The sequence below is a fragment of the Lactuca virosa genome, chromosome 8 (genome assembly GCF_052849685.1).
Source record: "Lactuca virosa cultivar CGN04683 chromosome 8, Lactuca_virosa_CGN04683_v6, whole genome shotgun sequence".
NCBI lineage: Eukaryota > Viridiplantae > Streptophyta > Magnoliopsida > Asterales > Asteraceae > Lactuca > Lactuca virosa.
The window spans coordinates 299,092,634-299,112,339 of record NC_136433.1 but is presented as its reverse complement, the minus strand read 5'-3'; the positions used below and the strand labels follow the sequence as shown (position 1 = coordinate 299,112,339).

The following is a 19,706-nucleotide window of genomic DNA, read 5'->3' as shown; positions in this document are numbered from 1 at the left end:
CTTACGTCACCCGTTAACAGCCCATTCAAAACATACTCCTCATCATCTTCAGACAAACCCGAACTCACAGATTCTTCTGAAACCGAATCAGAATTCATCATGAGCGAGAACGGAGATGAAGCTGAAAAAACTCTCCGTGAGTGGGCAACACAAGAGGTTACCCAGCAGCCCTTGTGTATCACCTTTCCAGAAGCTCGAAATTTTGAGCTCAAATCCGGTTTAATCCACCTGCTACCCCCATTTCGAGGCCTTGAGATCCTCATAAATTTCTCAAGGAATTCCATGTTGTCTGCTCTGGAATGAAACCCCATGGAGTTACTGAAGACCAGATCAAACTCAGGGCGTTTCCCTTCTCAGTTCAAGATGCAGCAAAGGAGTGGTTATATGACCTTCCATCTGGCTCAATACCAAGCTGGAATGAACTCGCCAATCTCTTCCTAGAAAAATATTTTCCCGAGGCGAAAGTGTCGAATCTACGCAGAGATTTTTTGGGTATAAAGCAAGGCAAAAGAGAAGCTCTCCATACTTATTGGGAGCGATTCAAGAAGCTGTTAGTCCGATGCCCACAACATGGCATTAGTGATTATCAGTTGTATCAGTGTTTCTGTGAAGGATTGATACCTATGGAGAGGCGACTAATAAATGGATCTAGTGGAGGGTCACTTTCAGACATGACACCAACAGAGATCAGGGCATTAATAGAGAAGCTGGCCAATGAATCAAAACATTCAGCAACTGAGGAAGAGTGGTACCCAGACCATCCAAGAGGAGTCAAGGAGATGAGCAACGCCCACCTGGAATCCCAGATTTCAGAATTGACTAAAGTAGTCCTTTTGTTGACAAAAGAAAAAGGTATTGAACCAAAGGTCAAACCTTGTGGGATTTGCTGCAAAACCGGGCACCCAACTGATATGTGCCCATTACTTCAAGAAGATACGGAAGCTGTGCAGGCTATGGGAGGATTTCAGCAAAGGCCATTTGATCAACATCGCAACAACCAAGCTTGGGGAGGGCCTCAAAATAACAATTTCCAGCCAAGACCTCAACAGAACTTTCAGCAAAGAAACCAATACCAAGCTCCACCTGGGTTCCAGCAATCTTTTCAGCAGAATCAGCACCAAAGCAATTTTCAGCAACCACCTGTTCAGTCACAAGCTAGCAGTTCCAGCATGTCTTTGGAAGACATAGTTAAAAGTCTTGCTACCAGTACCCAAGCTTTCCAGAATGAAACAAAGTCCAGCATCAAAAATCTGGAGCAGCAGGTATCACAACTCGCGAACTCCATGAGCAAACTAGAAGCACAAGCCCAAGGAAAATTCTCGTCTCATACTGAGAAGAACCCGAAGCACAATGCTTGTGTTGTCACCCTTAGAAGTGGTAAAAACTACAAAGGACCAGATCAGAAAGAAGATGATGAAGAAGAGATCGTGGTTGAGCAAGAATCTGAGGCAACTGAGGAGGTGCAGAAAAAGGATAGACCTGCTGAAGCTGAAGTGAAAATCACCCCTCCTCCTTTTCCCTCAAGACTGAAAAACACGAAAAAAGAAAAGGAAGATAAAGAGATTATGGATTTCTTCAGAAAGGTTGAGGTAAATATTCCCCTCCTAGATGCAATTAAACAACTACCCCGATATGCTAAATTTTTAAAAGAGTTGTGTACTTCAAAAAGAAAATTAAAAGGCAACGAAACAGTCAAAGTAAGCGAGAACGTTTCAGTTGTTTTACAAAAAAGGCTACCCCCAAAGTGTAAGGATCCAGGAGTATTTACTGTTCCTTGCAAGTTGGGGAACCTTTCAGTTCCGCGAGCTATGTTAGACTTAGGAGCGTCAATAAATGTTTTTCCATACTCACTTTTTAAAACTATCGGGGTAGGGCCTTTAAAAAGAACATGAGTTATCATTCAGTTAGCTGATCGTTCTCTGGTGCACCCAAAAGGTGTGCTGGAAGACATTTTGGTTCAAGTGAATGAACTCATATTCCCAGCTGATTTCTATGTTTTGGATATGGGAGATGACGACTCACCAAACTCAGGTTCCATTCTTCTGGGGAGACCATTTTTAAAAACTGCCAGAACCAAAATAGATGTTTATGATGGTACCCTTTCAATGGAATTTGATGGTGAAGTTATCAACTTCAATATCTATGATGCCATGCGTTACCCTGATGATGTTTCAACCCTTAATTTCATTGATGTAATTGAACCACTAACTGCATAATATTTTGAGATTGCTAACCGTGAGTCACTAGCATTAGTGCTCTACGGAAATTTGTCTATTAATGCAGCTCAGGTTATATCAGAAAATTATGTGGTTGATAGAGAAGTTCAAGAAATGGCAGCTCATATGGACCAGCAGAGAAAGTTGACGTATGGTACCCAAACTCTTAAATTACCAATTTCTAACTCCAAGCTTTTCCCTTTTGTAGTGCAAGCCTCCATCTTGGAGCTGAAGACACTTCCAGAACATCTAAAATATGCATACCTTGGAGAAAAAGAAACATTACCAGTTATCATATCCAACAAGCTGTCAGAAAAAGAAGAGTTAGAGATGATCAGAATTCTAAAGGAGTATAAAAGCGCAATTGGGTGGACTATTGCAGACATCAAAGACTCAGCCCATCTCTATGCATGCACAAAATTTTGATGGAAGAAGATTATAAGCCATCGCGAGAAGCCCAACGTAGATTAAACCCACCAATGATGGAGGTGGTTAAAAAAGAAGTTATGAAGTTACTGGATGCTGGGATGATATACCCAATTTCTGACAGCAAGTGGGTTAGCCCAGTTCAAGTTGTTCCTAAGAAGGCTGGAGTGACAGTGGTAGAGAACAAAGAAGGAGAGCTGGTTCCAACTCGGGTTCAGAACGGATGGCGCGTTTGTATCGACTACAGAAAATTAAACGCAGCCACCCCATTAAGATCATTTTCCTCTCCCATTCATAGATCAGATGCTAGAGAGGCTTGCTGGAAAATCCCACTACTGCTGCTTGGATGGATTTTCAGGTTTCCATCAGATTCCAGTTGCTCCAAAAGACCAGGAGAAAACGACTTTCACCTGCCCTTTCGGGACATTCGCGTATAGGCGTATGTCATTCGGACTCTGCAATGCACCTGCTACCTTTCAAAGGTTTATGGTTAGTATATTTTCTGTGTATGTCGAAAATATCATAGAAGTCTTCATGGATGATTTTACCGTCTATGGAGACTCCTTTGATATTTGTTTAAAAAACCTCACAAAAATTTTAAAAAGATGTATAGAAACAGACCTGGTCTTAAATTTTGAAAAATGTCACTTTATGGTTGACCAAGGTCTGATTCTTGGACATATTGTTTCAAAAAGAGGTTTGGAAGTCGATTAAGCAAAAATAGATGTTATAAAGAGCTTACCCTACCCGAAGAATGTTCGGGAAGTGCGTTCCTTTCTTGGTCATGCAGGGTTTTACAGGAGGTTTATAAAAGATTTTTCAAAAATATTAGTTCCCATGTGCCAGTTATTGCAGAAAGACGCTGAATTTGACTTCAATGAAGATTGCAAGAAGGCTTTTGATGTGCTGAAAAATCTTCTTAATTCTGCCCCCATCATTTAGCCCCCAGATTGGAGTTTACCATTCGAGATAATGTGTGACACCAGTAACACTGCTGTTGGAGCTGTTCTAGGACAGAGAAAAGACCGGGTCCCCCATGTTATATATTATGCATCAAAGACTTTGGACAGCGCCCAAGCAAACTACTCCACCACTGAAAAAGAGTTGCTGTCAATTGTTTTTGCATTGGAAAAATTCAGACAGTATTTGTTGGGCACAAAAGTCATAATCTTTTCAGATCACGCAGCCATTCGTTACCTTCTTGCCAAAAAAAAACTCAAAGCCAAGGCCGATTAGATGGATTTTGCTGCTACAGGAGTTTGATATAGAGATCAGGGATAAAAGTGGTAGAGAAAATTTGGTAGCTGATCATTTGAGCCGGCTCACCCCCACCTGAAGACCCGACACCGATCCGCGAGACATTTCCTGACAAGCATCTATTCGCTGTTCAGAACCCTCCTTGGTTTGCTGATATTGTGAACTACTTGGTCTCCAGAGAACTTCCTTCAGATCTCACCCGAGCCCAGAAAGACAAAATAAAGAAGGAGGCGAAAAGATATATTTGGGACGAGCCGTATCTATGGAAACACTGTGATGATCAGGTGATTAGAAGATGTGTACCTTAAGATGAAGTCAAGTCAATCCTGATTTTCTGCCATTCAGAAGCTTGTGGAGGGCATTATGGCCCGCAACGAACCGCACGCAAAGTCTTGGACAGCAGCCTTTATTGGCCTCATATTTTTCGTGACTCTTTTCTATTTTGCAAAACCTGTGAAAGATGTCAAATGACTGGGTCTTTGACATCTCGTAATCAGATGTCACTTACTCCAATCTTAATATGTGAAATCTTTGACGTTTGGGGTGTAGATTTCATGGGTCCGTTTTCGCCTTCTTTCGGGTCTGTGTACATCTTACTTGTTGTGGATTACATGTCCAAATGGGTCGAGGCAAAAGCTACACGAACCGACGATGCCAAGGTTGTGGTTGATTTTGTCAAGACAAATATATTTGCTAGGTTTGGGACACCAAAAGCCATTATTAGTGATTGGGGTACGCATTTCTGCAACCGCACCCTCGAAGCTGTCCTCAAGAAATATGGTGTCACACATCGGGAATCCACAGCATATCACCCGCAAACCAATGGACAGGCTGAAGCTTCAAACAGACAGATCAAGGGCATTATAGAGAAAACCATCAATCCGGTCAAGAAAGATTGGAGTATTCGATTGGATGATGCGTTATGGGCTCACCGGACAGCACACAAGACTTCTATAGGTATGTCACCATATAGAATCGTTTTTGGCAAACCTTGTCGATTACCGGTTGAGTTAGAGCATCGAGCATATTGGGCTGTCAAGAATCCGAATATGAGCATGGATGAGGCTGGTAAGAAAAGAAGATTGGATATTCAAGAGTTAGAAGAAATCACGAATGATGCTTACGAGAACGAGGCAATCTATAAGGAGAAGACGAAAGCGTTTCACGATAAGATGATCTCGCGAAAGGTATTTACTACCGGTCAAAAGGTACTCTTATACCATTCTCGTTTCAAACTTATTTCTGGTAAATTGAGGTCTCGTTGGGTGGGGCCTTTTGTTGTTACTAACGTGTTTGATCATGGCGCTATAGAAATTAAGAGTGAACAAACAGGAAAAATCTTTAAAGTGAATGGTCATCGTCTCAAACCATTTTACGAAGGGTTCCAAGTCACAAATGAAGAAGTGGAGGTAGTCAAGGTCCCGACTTACCGCAACTAAGGGAACCAAGTAACAATGTCGAGTCAACGACAGTAAAAAACTGGCAGCTTACCGGGAGGCAACCCGAGCATTTGTTTTGATTTTAATTCTGCAACTTATTTTTAATTTTTGTGTGTTTTTAGCTTCTTAGGATGTTTCTTTTTAATTGAATCGTGTTTTTAAAATAAAAAGGAACAGAGAGATTTTATAAAAAGTTGAAAAATAAGGTTTTGGTGGAACCTGCGACCGCAAGTCCAGTCTTTGCGATCGCATGTATCAGTTTTAGAGGCTGGAACACTTTTGCACATTTTTTAAATCGATTCGAACATTATTTAGCAAACCTGCGATCGCAGGTACTGTCCTTGCGATCGCAGGTATCAATTTTTTTCACTGGTTTTTTTTTAAAAAAAAAACGGTAAAACAAGATTATCGAAGCAATTTCCCAAAAACCTGCGATCGTAGGTATGCCCCTTGCGATCGCAGGTATCAATTTTCCTTCATTTTTGACCGTTATGAACATCGAGAAATGTGCCAACGGCTATATTTGAAGAACCTGCGATCGAAGGTCCTCCGCTTGCGGTCGCAGGTTTGTATTTTGCTATAAATAATGATCGCAGGCCTCATTTGTTACCACCACATTTCAAAAACACTCTCTGAAATCCTCTAATTTTCGAGTTCTTTCACCAAAAACACCCAAATCGCTCGTTTTTCGTCCAAATCAAGAAAAACAAGTATCAATCTCTTCTATTTTACTCCTACAACATCTTTACGGTAACGAAATCATGTTTTCACGGTTGAAATTCTCCAAAAATCTCATTTTGTTCATTTTGAAATTTGAATTTTTGCGAGTTTCTTTTTCAGATCTACGTTCTGTTAGCCATCCGCAGGCCACGAAAAGTAGAAACGTTTGCTCACGACGCAATTCAGAAGAGATTCATCCGAACGGAATTTCAAAAATCAAAAAAAAAATTCGGCACGAAAAATATACTGCTGCTCAGCGCACAGTCAGGTATTTTCGTTCTGAAACTGAATTTATGTTTTTGTTATATATTTGTGCGGTCGTTTGGGAGTAGTTAGAAATACTTATTTTCATATTATTTTTACCTGGAAATTGTGTCAACCTTGTCCCAATTCACCTTGAAAAATGCCCCCTCGACCATCTCGTTCACGCAGACAGGTTGACACTCCAAAGTCGTCATACACAGTCCAGGTGGATAATGTCACTATAGATTTAGGTTCACAGGCCGCACTTGACTGTTACCAGCGGCTTCTTGACCGCGAGATTATGCCACAGGCCTGGGCCCCTAGCCGCACACTCATGCGGGAACTCCATATTTATGATGGTGTTCACGCTCTTTTTGCCAATATTGGCTGGGAGCGCCTATTATCTGCAGACTTTGCCACTTGTCCCCTATTGACTCGAGAGTTTTTAGCTACGCTTAGTGAGGTAAATCATGAGGGAAACATAGTTTTTCGTATTTTTAGCACCCCTCACACTATTCACGACGACCAGTTATGTACTTTCTTCCATACCCCTATCACCAGTTTATCCCAGCCCACCCCCGCTTTTGACGTACGTAAGTTTTGGTACTCCATTACCGGTTTGGAGTCTTATGACTCAACCTCATCCGTACAGACCAGTATTGTGCACCCTGTTCTCAAAATTGCATTGAAAATTATATGCTATATCATTTATGCACAGATTGAGACTACGAAAGTCGGCAAAGCCGAGCTTTTTCTTTTGTGGTGCATGATCACCGGGTCGCACCGCCCGCATTTTGGTGATATTATCATCAAACGGTTCCATAGAGTTATAGCCCTTCGCACCCGCGGTGCAATTCGTTGTGGTGGTTTGATTTCTGTCATTGCCCGCGCCCTCGCGGTGCCATCTCATCCAGGGTACACCTTTTTCGCAGGTGATTCTTTCCGTTTGACCCTGCAGACCCTACGGGCTATGCACATACTATGTAATGCCCCAGGTGGGTATGTTTGGATGCAGGGTCGCTCCCTTTATTTCAAGGTCACTGGACCTGATGTCATAGCTCTCGTTGACCCCATTAGCGACACTGTGTGGGTGCTCCCTTCGAACATCCAATCACCCCCTCGCCCACGTAGGGCACAGCATCCACATTCTGATCGACCATCTTCATCCACTCAGCACCTAGACTACGCAGACGCCACACCTATATCCTTTACCCAGCCTGATCCTATGCAGACTGACTTTCAGGATCAGCCCTCACCCACTCAGCCATCTCACCCTCACCCCAACTCTCCCTTCACTTACCAGCATTACCTTGACCTCTGTGGGGATATTGCTTCCCTTCAGCAGACGATGATTGGTCTTCGCCTTGACTATCAGCAGTATAGCACTCAGGTTACCGACTATCATGACGAGCTCTTAGGTCTGCGCGCCGATTTCGACGATATCCGTGACCAGTTCTTCCGTCGCTATGCTCCCCCGTCCGAGTAGTCGTTTTCCACTCATCCCTAAGCATTGCGGACAATGCTTAATTTTAAGCTTCGAGAGGGGATTTCCTATCTTTTTGTAAAAAGTTTTTATTTTGTTATTTAAAAAAAAATCCAAAAAAATTAGAAAACTTTAAAAAATCCAAAAAGATTTTTCATTTATGTTTCTTTTAATTGTCATTTTATTTCTTCCTAGTTTTTTCTAAAAACAATTTTCATTTTGTTGCATTCTGCATTGACTAAAAAAAAAAAAAAAAAAAAAAAACATTTTACCAGATGATGACACTCTTTACATACGATAGCTCCATGAAGTGGGATATTGAGAATTGAAAATGAAAAAAATCCGAAGCGACTTGATTGTTATTGGAAGTGTAGAATCAGCTGTCATAACCATGGGACCCAAGACACCGTGATTCGAGACCCCGGCCTTAGATAATAATAAAAAATAGCATACTGAAACGTTTTCTGGGCGGTAATAACAGCTCTAGGATGATTTGATTATTAATGTTTAAAAAGAATCTTTATCGGCAACTCTGAACCCACAGAACATGGCCCTATTTTTTGACACGTGTTACCCTCGCGGTAACAGAGAGCTTAAGTATCAGATCCACACAGTCAAAATGAAGAAAGGGTACAACGTTATATCTAGTACCCAAATCAAAGAATTTCAAGCGCTCAATTGAAGAAACTTCAAGAAATTCCAAAAAAAAAAGATTGAAGAAATCAAGTTCAAAACGAAGTGTAAATCAAAGTTCAATCAAGTTAGAAGCTGCTCCAAAGTTGCATCTGGCAAATAAAGAACTGTGTGATATGATACTTGTGGCTCTCGAAAAAGTGAAAGCATAGAGCTCGGGCTCCTACGGGGGTTGGCCCTTGCTGCTTCGGCGAAAGCTGATTTGGTCGTGCGGGTTCTTAAGGATGCGTCCTATCTTTTTGTAAAAAGTTTTTATTTTGTTATTTAAAAAAAATCCAAAAAAAATTAGAAAAGTTTAAAAAATCCAAAAATATTTTTCATTTATGTTTCTTTTGATTGTCATTTTATTTCTTCCTAGTTTTTTCTATAAAAAATTTCATTTTGTTGCATTCTGCATTGACTAAAAAAAAAAAAAGAAGCATGTTTCATTTTAGTTGTTCGTTTTTCATTTGCATACCATTTTAGTTCATTGTTCATTTTCGTTATCTTTGCATGCATGTTTTATGTTTAGCTTTGGTAGTTCTTGTTATTTAAGTTTTTGTTTTAGTTAACGTGTGTCTAGGTTGTCCCGCTATTGCCTTTAGCCCCAATTCTGTTTCCAAAGTTATCGTTTCCTTACTCGATGGCAAGTAAGGTGTAAGCTTGGGGAGGTTTGTTAGATGCATTTTATATGCATCTTCTAGTACAATTTCCTAAGTATTTCATTATAAAAAGCTAACTAATTCCCGATTATTCTTATGTATTTCGTGTTTCATGATTATTTTGAAGAATGCCCATACTGCTCACGTTTGTTATGATTTTTCAAGGCCATTTGGAGCACATGGATGATTGCGCAAGTTCGGGATGCATTCGTCGATGCTTAGGAGCTTAATTGGAGTCTAGACCAAGGAAGGATACCGGGAAATGATCAAGAACTGCTTGGAAGGAGGAACGACGATCAAAAGAGCCAAAAGAAGTAACTTGCGATCGTATCTTCTATCCTTGCGATCGCAGGTATGTCCTGGCGATCGCAGGTTTGATCGCAGGTTGCCTTCGAGGTTTTGTCGAGCCAAAAAAATTCATCAGTTGAGAAAAAGAGAAACTTGCGATCGCAGGTTGTGCCCTTGCAATCGCAGGTTGGTCAATTTGCGTCCAAATAGCAACGTACTTCATTAAAAAATCTCGTGACGGGTTTTTGGGTGATACATGCGATCGCAGGTATGCCCCTTGCGATCGCAGGTACGGTGTTTTGACAGCTAGACGTATAAATACAGCCTGATACTCTTCCAGCAACCCTAATTTGGCGATTCCTGGCGATTCAGAGGCGATTTTCAGAGGTTTTCAAGTGAAGAACGCAGATCTAAAGGAGACGATTCGATTTTTATTCGTAGTTTAGTAAGATTTATCGTTTAGATTCTATTTCCACTGTTTGACAGCGGTCTTAACAGCAACGTACACCCCGTGTTCCACGTCTCGAATCTGAAGAAGTGCTTATCAGTGAAACCCTTGTCATTCCTTTAGAAGAGATTGAAATAAACGAGAATCTCCTGTTCGTCGAAGAACCAGTCGAGATAATGGATAGAGAAGTTAAGTGTACGAAATAGAGCCGCATTCTGATTGTGAAGGTTCGATGGAACGCCAAGTGAGGACCGGAATTCACATGGGAACGCGAAGACCAGATGAAGCAGAAGTACCCTCCTTATTCTCTCGTTCATGATCCTACCTTTCAAAAGAATTTCAGGACGAAATTCCCTCTAACGGGGGGATGATCTCACAACTAGCATTTTTAGCTAGGAAATTTTGTTTTCATGTAAACATCAACTATTGTAAGACTTGTACTCTAAGTGGATATCATACTCATTGCTCAATCAAAATCATCCATTTGAATCAAAACTCCTGAGTGAAGTTCAAAACCTAATACAATACATCTAATATACTTAACTATGGGTCTGAAACCCTAAATATCCCACTTCAAATTCAGTATGGACTAGGATCCTCTTATTGGGCCTAATGGACCAGTAAACCTTCTGTTTGATGATTTTGGGCCAATGAAACCCATTTGGGCTCTAGTTGGGCCCACATTCGTCAAGCCATAGCAATTGGGCCATGTTGGGCCTAAAATAACTCACTTATTTATCATGGGCCATATTGGGCCGTGAACCCATCCTTTCCCCATTCACGGCCCACCTTAAACAAAAAAAATGTTGAATAAATTCTAAGCATGACACATAATATTTGCATGGAGGATCTCCATGCAAATTATCCCACAAATATCTATGCAATCACAAATATCCATACAACCATCACATCTCACTACTCTCTCCTCCCCTCTCTTCTTCATATTCTCGGCTAAGGGCAAGAACCACCACCACTTCCATTTTTACTTCAAACTCATCTTCAAATCCTCTCATTTCCATCTAAGTCTTCAAAGAGAAAATTCTCCAAAACATTCCTAAAATCGTGTGGGTGTAAGGTGTGTTAAAGAGATCTTTTCATCCAATATTAATTCGAACTTCACTCTTGTGGTAAGATCATGTAAACTCAAAGTGCTTTATTTCATTTTATGGTAGATCCATCCTCATGAACTCATGTTTTCATCACCATACTCTTAAAACTCCTTAGAATTCGAAGATCTCCTCTCAAGAACACTTCTAGGGCCGAGAACCTCCTCAACCTACATCAAAGACCAAAAACAACAACCCAAAGTGAGTTCATACCCCCTATTTTCGATTTTTACTTTGTTTTGGGGTAGAATACAAATTGTTTTGTGTAGATCTATGTGTGTATGCATGATTTTGTGTGTTTTTCTAGTTATATATGTGTTTATGTGTTAAAAACTTCATGAACTTAAAGATCTACTAAAAGATGATGATATTCGTATGACATAACACTTATTTCAACACATCTTACAAGAAAAAGGTTTTAAATACATCTAGATTACTTGAAGCTAATAAAAACTTTATGAAAGGGGTTAAAATCGACAAAATGACAAAAGTATGAGTTATTTATGTAACTCTCGGCTATTAAGGGGTTCAAAAGGAAATTTTTGCTAAACAAAGGCTAATCTCGACATTTGAGACCTTACAAGGACTAAAAATGTAAACATTTTCATAAATGGGCCTTATTTGGGCTTCTCACGGTTTTGGGCCCAAAGATTGTAATTTTTGATCCTTTGTGGGCTTAAATGTCACTTTCAAGAAAATTGTGCCAAAAATGTAAATTTTTCATAAGAAGGGTTAAAGTTATGAAAATATACAAATTTGGGCCAAAATGATTAAATTTTCTATAATGGGCCGAATATGTATAATTTTATAAAAATCAAGCCAAAAATGATATTTTTGACAAAAGTGAGTTAAAAATGTTATTTTTACAAAAACTAGCCTTGAATATAAGTTTTGTCCAAAACGGGGCCTAAAATGTAATTTTTACTAAAATTGGGCCTTAATTGTAAATTTTTGGTTTAATGGGCCAAGAATGTCATTTTTACAATGAGTAGGTTCTTATGCCATTTTGGTGAATAATTGAATTAATACTAGCAACAAAATAACAAACGGACTAATTTTGTCATTCTCATATTATTGGGCCTTAGTGGCCCGATTATATGTTTGATGGGTCCTGAATACTATTTACATGTTTATTGGGCCTTATTGACCCATTAACATGCTCGACGGACCTTGGATACCTTTTACGTGCTATTTGGGCCTGTAAATACCTTACATGTGAAATGGGCCTTAGTTGTCCTTTTACATATATTTTGGGCCCATGTTATATAATCTCATTCCTATCGGGCCTGGAAATGACTTACATGTTTAGTGTTGGGCCTGGAATGTGGTTATATGATTCTCTTCGCGTAAATTCGATTAAGGATCTAGTGAGACGTGTCGGTTAACACCTACTGAGTGTACGATTGTAGCCTGTAGTTATAACTAGAGTCTCTTGGAGGGAGAGCGGGGATTTGTGTATAAATCTATACGGGGATGACACCCCACACCTGAGCTATTCGCTACAGTTATACTAAAACAGTCTAGGGTGACAAAAACCTTATTCTATTTTTCGTCGGCGTTCACAAACGCCAAGACAGGCGAAATTGTCATTATTTAGTATGGTTATGACGGCTCACTTAGAGGAATTAACATTATGAAATTTACGGGAGACTATTCTTTTTCTTCTTTTACAGGCAACATAGGGTTGTCTGGGGGCATTCTATTTACATTCTCTCCATTCACTTTTGACATTCTATTAAACAACAACACATATGCATTGATACAAGATCGGACATAAACATACCAAACTATTTTAAGAAAATATAAGATTTTCTTGTGATTTCAAAGTTATACAAATCATTTTCTCAAACATGCTTATGAACTCACCAACATTTTTATGTTGACCTTTTTAAATTAACTTGTATTCTCAGGAAACCGTTGAAGCGGGTTGGGATGAACAAACTAATGGATGTTTTGTTATATTTCTATTTCATCATACTTTAATTATTTTGGCATGTAATATTCAAACACAATACTCGATGTAAACAATGTACGTTGTAATATTACATGTGTGGTGATGATGATGTTATGTTTCAATTATATACTTTCTGAAGATACTACAAGGATGAAGTCACGCGCAAGCCCCCAGACGTTTCCGTCGTCTGGTTCGGTGGTGTGACAAAGCTGCAAGCTTTACGTCCATGCATGGCGTCAAGGGGCTAAAACACTAAAATCAAGCTTATTAAGGGACTTAGAGCATGAAGGAGGGTCAAGACTTGATAAAGTTGGCGACTTTAAGTCCATGGAGGCCATGGGGTGTCCAGATCTGAAACCATTACTTCATAACATGCTCAAATCTAAGATTGGTCCCAAAATAAGCTAATAATGGCCATAAACTTTCAAAGGAAAAAATCTAGCAAAGGGATGATCAAGATAACGACTTTATACCTCCAAATAGTTGCAACAACACTGAAAATCCCGGATCTAAAGCTTCTGCCTTCAACTTTGCACCACCAACTTCATACTCCTTCAAGAAAAGCACCAAAGAACACTCTTTAAGCTTACACACACTCAAAATGGGGAAAGAGGCATGATTAGGGTTTTCTCTGGACTAAGGGGACGATGAGGGAGGCTAACAATGGTTCATAAGGTATTTAAATAGGGTACAAAACCCTGAAAATTAGGGTTTCATGTTCAGCCCTCAACTTGGCGAGTTGGGGCCTTCCAACTCGTCGAGTAGGCCTTAAAGATAGGCGACATTTAAAACTGTACACGACGAGTTGGAGCCTCCCAACTCGTCGAGTTTCCCTAAAAAATGAATATATATTAAGCTTTAAATTCATACCTGGGAATCAGGGTGTTACAACTCTCGCCTACTTGAAATAGGCTTCGTCCTCGAAGCCTGGTGCAGTAAACAATTCCGGATAATGCTCCCGCATTTTAGCCTCCGGCTCCCAGGTCCACTTAGATCCTCTATGATGCTGCTACTGTACCTTTACCAAAGGTATCTCCTTGTTTCTTAAAACCTTAACCTTTCTCTCCAAAATAGCTACGGGCCTCTCAACATAGTTCAGGCGCTCATCCACCTGAATGTAATCTAGTGACACAACCGCATCCTAATCCAATACGCACTTTCGCAACTGCGAAACGTGAAATATGTTATGGATCTGACTGAGCTCCTCCGAGAGATCTAGTCTATACGCCACCTGGCCAACCCTGGCAATAATCCAAAATGGCCCAATGTATCGGGGACCCAACTTTCCCTTCTTCCTGAAGCAGATCACACCCTTCCAGGGTGAGACCTTCAGCAACACCATGTCACCGACCTGGAACTCCAACTTAGATCGGTGCCAGTCGGTGTAACTCTTCTGCCGAATCTGAGCAGTCTGCAACTGCTGCCTGATCTGCTGAATCATCTCGGTAGTCTGCAGAACCACCTCCGTCCGACCCATCACCCTATGACCAACTTCGCCCCAACAGACTGGGGTACGACATCTCCGCCCATACAGCAGCTCAAAAGGTGGAGCACCAATGTTGGAGTGAAAATTGTTGTTGTAGGAGAACTCTACAAGGGGTAGGTAGGAGTCCAAGCTCCCACCAAAATCAATGACGCAGGCCCTCAACATATCCTCGAGGGTCTGAATGGTCCGCTCTCTCTGGCCGTCAGTTTGCGGATGATAAGTTGTGCTGAAATGCAGCCTCGTGCCCAGTACCTTATGGAACTTCTGCCAAAAACGGGAGGTGAACCGAACATCACGATCTGAGACAATAGAGACCGGCACCCCGTGGCGAGCAACGATCTCGCGGATATACACATCAGCCAACTTCTCGGCTGACGAACTCTCCCGAATCGCCAGAAAATGGACGCTCTTGGTCAATCAATCCACGATGACCCATATAGCATCATATCCCTTCGCCATCCTCGGCAACTTGGTGATAATGTCCATCGTGATCTGCTCCCACTTCCACATGGGAACCTCCAGAGGCTGCAGCTTGCCATGCGGCCTCTGATGCTCGGCCTTGACCACCCTGCAGGTCAAGCACCTCTCGACGTACCAAGCGATCTCTCTCTTCATGCACGACCACCAGTAACTTAACATCAGATCCCGGTACATCTTGGTGGCCCCTAGGTGAATAGAGACACAAGACTTATGAGCCTCCTCCAGTATGATCTGTTTAACCCCGCCAGACACCGGAACCCACACCTGACCGCAGCGGGTCAACAAACCACGACTGTCCTGAATAAATCAGGTGATCTCCCCCCTGATCCTCTTAATCTTCAAATTTTCCACTTGTACTCCCTCGGCCTGAGCCTCTCTAATCAATCCCACGAGTGGAGAGCCCACAGAAATCCTCATACATGATGTCGAAACAGAAGGTCCAGCTAACATGCAGCTGAGGGAGTCCGCCACAACATTCGCTTTACCAGGATAGTAAAGGATCTCGCAGTCATAATCCTTTACTACGTCCAGCCACCTGCGCTGCCTCATGTTCAGTTTCGGCTGATCCATGATATGTCTCAAGCTCTTGTGGTCTGTGTATATGGTACAGCGGACCCCGTAGAGGTAATGTCTCCAGATCTTGAGGGCGAACACTATCACTCCCAACTCAAGATCATGCGTGCGATATCTCGTCTCATGCGGCTTCAACTGCAGCGACGCATAGGCTATCACTCGTCCTCTCTACATGAGAACCGCTCCCAGTCTGGTGATGGATGCATCACAGAAAACCACAAAATCCTCAACTCCTTCAGGGAATGTCAAAACTGGAGCCTCGCAAAGTCACTGTCGGAGGGTCTCAAATGTTGTCTGCTGCTCAGGGCCCCACCGGAAATCCACCCCCTTCCCCGTCAGACGAGTGAGGGGTACTGTAATCATGGAGATATCCTGTATAAATCTCCGGTAGTACCCTGCCAATCCCAGAAAACTCTTGATATCCGAGGGAGATTTCGGGACCTCCCACTGCATCACCGCTTCTATCTTGGCCGGATCGACCAAAATCCCCTCCTGGTTTACGAGATGTCCAAGGAACTGAACCTCTCGCAACCAAAACTCACATTTCGAGAACTTGGCATAAACTTGTTCTCGCCTCAAAACTCCCAATAACTCATGGAGATGCTCCTCATGCTGCTATCTGGTCTTGGAATACACCAAGATGTCATCGACGAATACAATAACCGAACGATCGAGCATCGGCCTGCACACCCGGTTCATTAGGTCCATGAATGTTTACGGCGCGTTGGTGAGCCCAAACAGCATCACCACGAACTTGTAATGTCCGTAACGAGTCCGGACAGCGGTCTTCTCCACGTCCTCCTCCCTCACCCTGACCTGATGGTACTCGGACCTCAGATCTATCTTGGAGAACCAAGATGCTCCCTGCAACTGATCGAAAAGATCATCTATCCGTGGAAGTGGATAACGGTTCTTCACCGTCAACTTGTTCAATTCCCGGTAATCAATGCACATCCGGTGTGAACCATCCTTCTTCTTGATGAAGAGAATCGGTGCTCCCCAAGGAGAACTGCTCAGACGGATGAACTATGTGCCTAGCAGCTCCTGCAACTGCGATGACAGCTCCTACATCTCATGCGGTGTCAATCGGTACGGTGCCTTGGCAATAGGGGTCGCACCTGGCGCAAGGTCGATCCTGAACTCGACCTGACTCTCAGGAGGTACTCCAGGTAACTCTTCCGGAAACACATCAGCGAAATCTCTAACAACTGGAACATCAGAAACCGAGGCCTGATCCCCGACCCGTGTATCCACCACATATGCCAAATAACCCGCACACCCGTGCTGAATATACTGTCGAGCCCTGGCGGCTGAGTAAAACCCTGAACCCAACCCGGTTCCCTCAGCATAGATAACCAGTTCTCCCCCACTTGGGATTCGAACTACTACACGCTGACCCTCGCAATCGATCACGGCACCGAAACGACTCAGCCAGTCCATAACACTATAACACAAACATCCCCCATGGGAATCAAAATCAATTCAATCGGAAAAGACATCCTGAATATCTCTAGAACGCAACCCCGATAAACTGATGAGGCAGAAACCCCGTGCTCGTTGGCGATGGAAAATCGCAACGGACACTATAGCTCTCCTAAGGGCAAACCAAACTCCCTACTAAACGACCGAGAGACAAAAGACTGACTCGCTCCCGAGTCAAACAGTACCAGAGCAGGCAAAGAGTTCATTAAGAACGTACCTAACATAGGTACAAACACATGAGCATACAAAAAAACATAATCAATGAGATAAGGGATAGAAAACATACCAGCTACCACATTTGGCGCTATCATGGCCTCCTCGACAGTAGCTGGAACGCACGACCTCAAGCCCTCGGGGGCTCTGCTCTGCCCTGACTCCCGTCAGTGATCCTCAATGTAGCTGGCGTGGGAGCTTGGCGGCGAGCAACGGACAGTTGACCTTCCCGTGGCCAACCTGATCACAGTGGTAATAGATCCTCATACTCGGAACTGGGGCGGACTGACGGCAATCCCTTGCATAATGCCCCTCCTTGCCACATGTGTGCCACCCGCTACCAAATCAACATGCTCCAGAATGATCTTTCCCGCATTTCCCACAAGTGCGGCCGCGCTGACCTTCAGACCTGCAATCGGCGGTTTTGGACCACTTCGGCGCCGGCTGCGACTGCATCGGGGCCTGCCTCTGCTCTCTTAACTGCAACTCAATCTCGCTCACGCCGCCTAGCGTCCTCCTGTAACTCTATTGAAGTATCACAACACTGGGTAGCAACAAACTGTCTAATGTCAGTCTTGAGCATGCTCAGATAACGAGTCATATGAGCCAGCTCGAAAGCAAACTCCGCGCAAAACATCGCCCTCTCGGTAAACATCAAGGTGATCTTCGTCACCGTCTCCGATCCCTGTCTCAAATCCAGAAACTCCTAAGCCAACCTCTCCCGCTCGACCCGAGGAATGTAGCGAGCGCGAAACATATCCCTGAACTGATCCCAAGATAATGTAGCCCTCTGCTCATCGGAGTATGATCTTGTAACAAGTCTCCACCAGTCCTTCGCTCCGGACCTCAAGAGGTTCAGAGCGCATCTGACCTTCTGGTCAGTAGGGCATGAACATGTAAAAAAGCATCCCTCCATGTCAGATAGCCACCTCATGGCTATGATCGGGTCCTGAACTTAATCATAGGTCAGAGGCTTCATATTATCGAAGTCCCGATACTGAAAAGCCCGACCTGTCCCCGTACCTGCATCCGTCACGGTTGCGGAGGCTGCAGCAGCAGCCGCCTCAGTAATGGCTGCGTAGCGATCATCAAAGAACTTCATCACCGCGGTCTTGATAGACTAGAATATCTTCGGAATCTGACCCCGGACGATAGCAACCAACTCCTCACGGATGATCTCCCTGACACGGTCCTCTGACAAGGCTGGCCCACCCTGACTGCCAACTCCCGATCCCGACCCGGATCCGGTCTCAAATCGCCTCGTAGTCACCATACTGAAAATATACAAGGAAGATATCACACATTCCATATAATAACGGGGAACCAACTCCCAACAAATCCCTAGGGGTTGTGACTTCCCTGCTACGCGTATGGGTCCTGTGCTTTCAGTAGTACGGGCCCATACTACCTTCCACACTTACCCATATTTGTCTCAAGGATCATCACAACGCCCTAAAAATATACATAAGCATAGGCGAACGCTCAATCCTCACTCCTAGAGGAAGGCTAAACATCTCACAACTGGCCGACTGACCCCGCACAACTCTTCCATGAAACTTCCACCAACCCTGTAGCACTCGTGTATGCTAGCCATACATAACATTGGACCCTATAGACATTCGAATATCCGATCCTACCCTAAGCCCTTCATTAAACAAGAATAGGAAATAAGGCTAAACCAAACATTCTCAGGCTATAAGATCTTAGTTATATACAACCGTGATGCATACACTAAGCAACTACAGTGATGATGTCAATTTCATATAAGGAAAACCCTAGGCTATCAGACATCATATAATCAGGCAATAATATCATGCAATTTCTGAAGATCCCTAGCCTATCACTAGCATGTTGTTCTAACATATCACAATATCAAATAACAGTATGGTATTTTGGGGTCTATGTTGTTGGCTCTGGCTGATCGCACACATCGCATCCTCCTTTAGTACTTTGAAAACCATTTGAAAACCATTTGAAAATCATTTGAAAATCATTTTGAAAATCGTTTCCTTAGTTTGAGACTGGATTCATACTAGTGTTCCTCCAATTCACTCAAACCAAGGCTCTGATACCAACTTGTAACATCCATAAAATTCATAAAAAATTTAAACTTTTAAAACATTCCAAAACCATCAATTGCTTACAAATTGTTTTCAAAATAGTTTAACATCAGAGAAAATCCTAGAAATCATAACATAAAATATGAGGAGGTGCACGATCAAGCCTTCGCCTTCCTGCGATCATCCGATGTGCCTGAAACAAAATCCACAACTATAAGACCAAAGCTTAGTGATTCTTCTCTAAAATACCACCACATAAACATAACCAATAACAGCATGCATAATGAGCCTTCAGCCTGACTGGACCGCCTCACAGGGCCTTTAGTCCATCTGGACCGCTTCCGAGCCTTCGGCATGACTGGACCGCCTCGCAGGGCCTACAGCCTATCTGGACCGCTCGTCGGGCCTTCGGCCTGACTGGACCGCCTCACAGGGCCTACAGTCTATCCGGACCGCCTAGGGTATCTTGGCCTTCAGCACAAAGCAGGACCACCTCAA

The 19,706-nt window shown here is 42.8% G+C and overlaps 1 protein-coding gene across 1 annotated transcript; it reads left to right on the top strand.

Moving 5' to 3' along the window:
* The first annotated feature begins 299 nt into the window (after positions 1–299).
* On the top strand, positions 300–2,642 carry LOC145131650 (uncharacterized). Its single transcript, XM_079066309.1, has 3 exons — positions 300–1,493; positions 1,905–2,192; positions 2,289–2,642. Exons 1-3 carry the CDS (start codon positions 300–302, stop codon positions 2,640–2,642), a joined length of 1,836 nt encoding a protein of 611 aa, XP_078922435.1.
* The last annotated feature ends 17,064 nt before the right edge of the window (positions 2,643–19,706 follow it).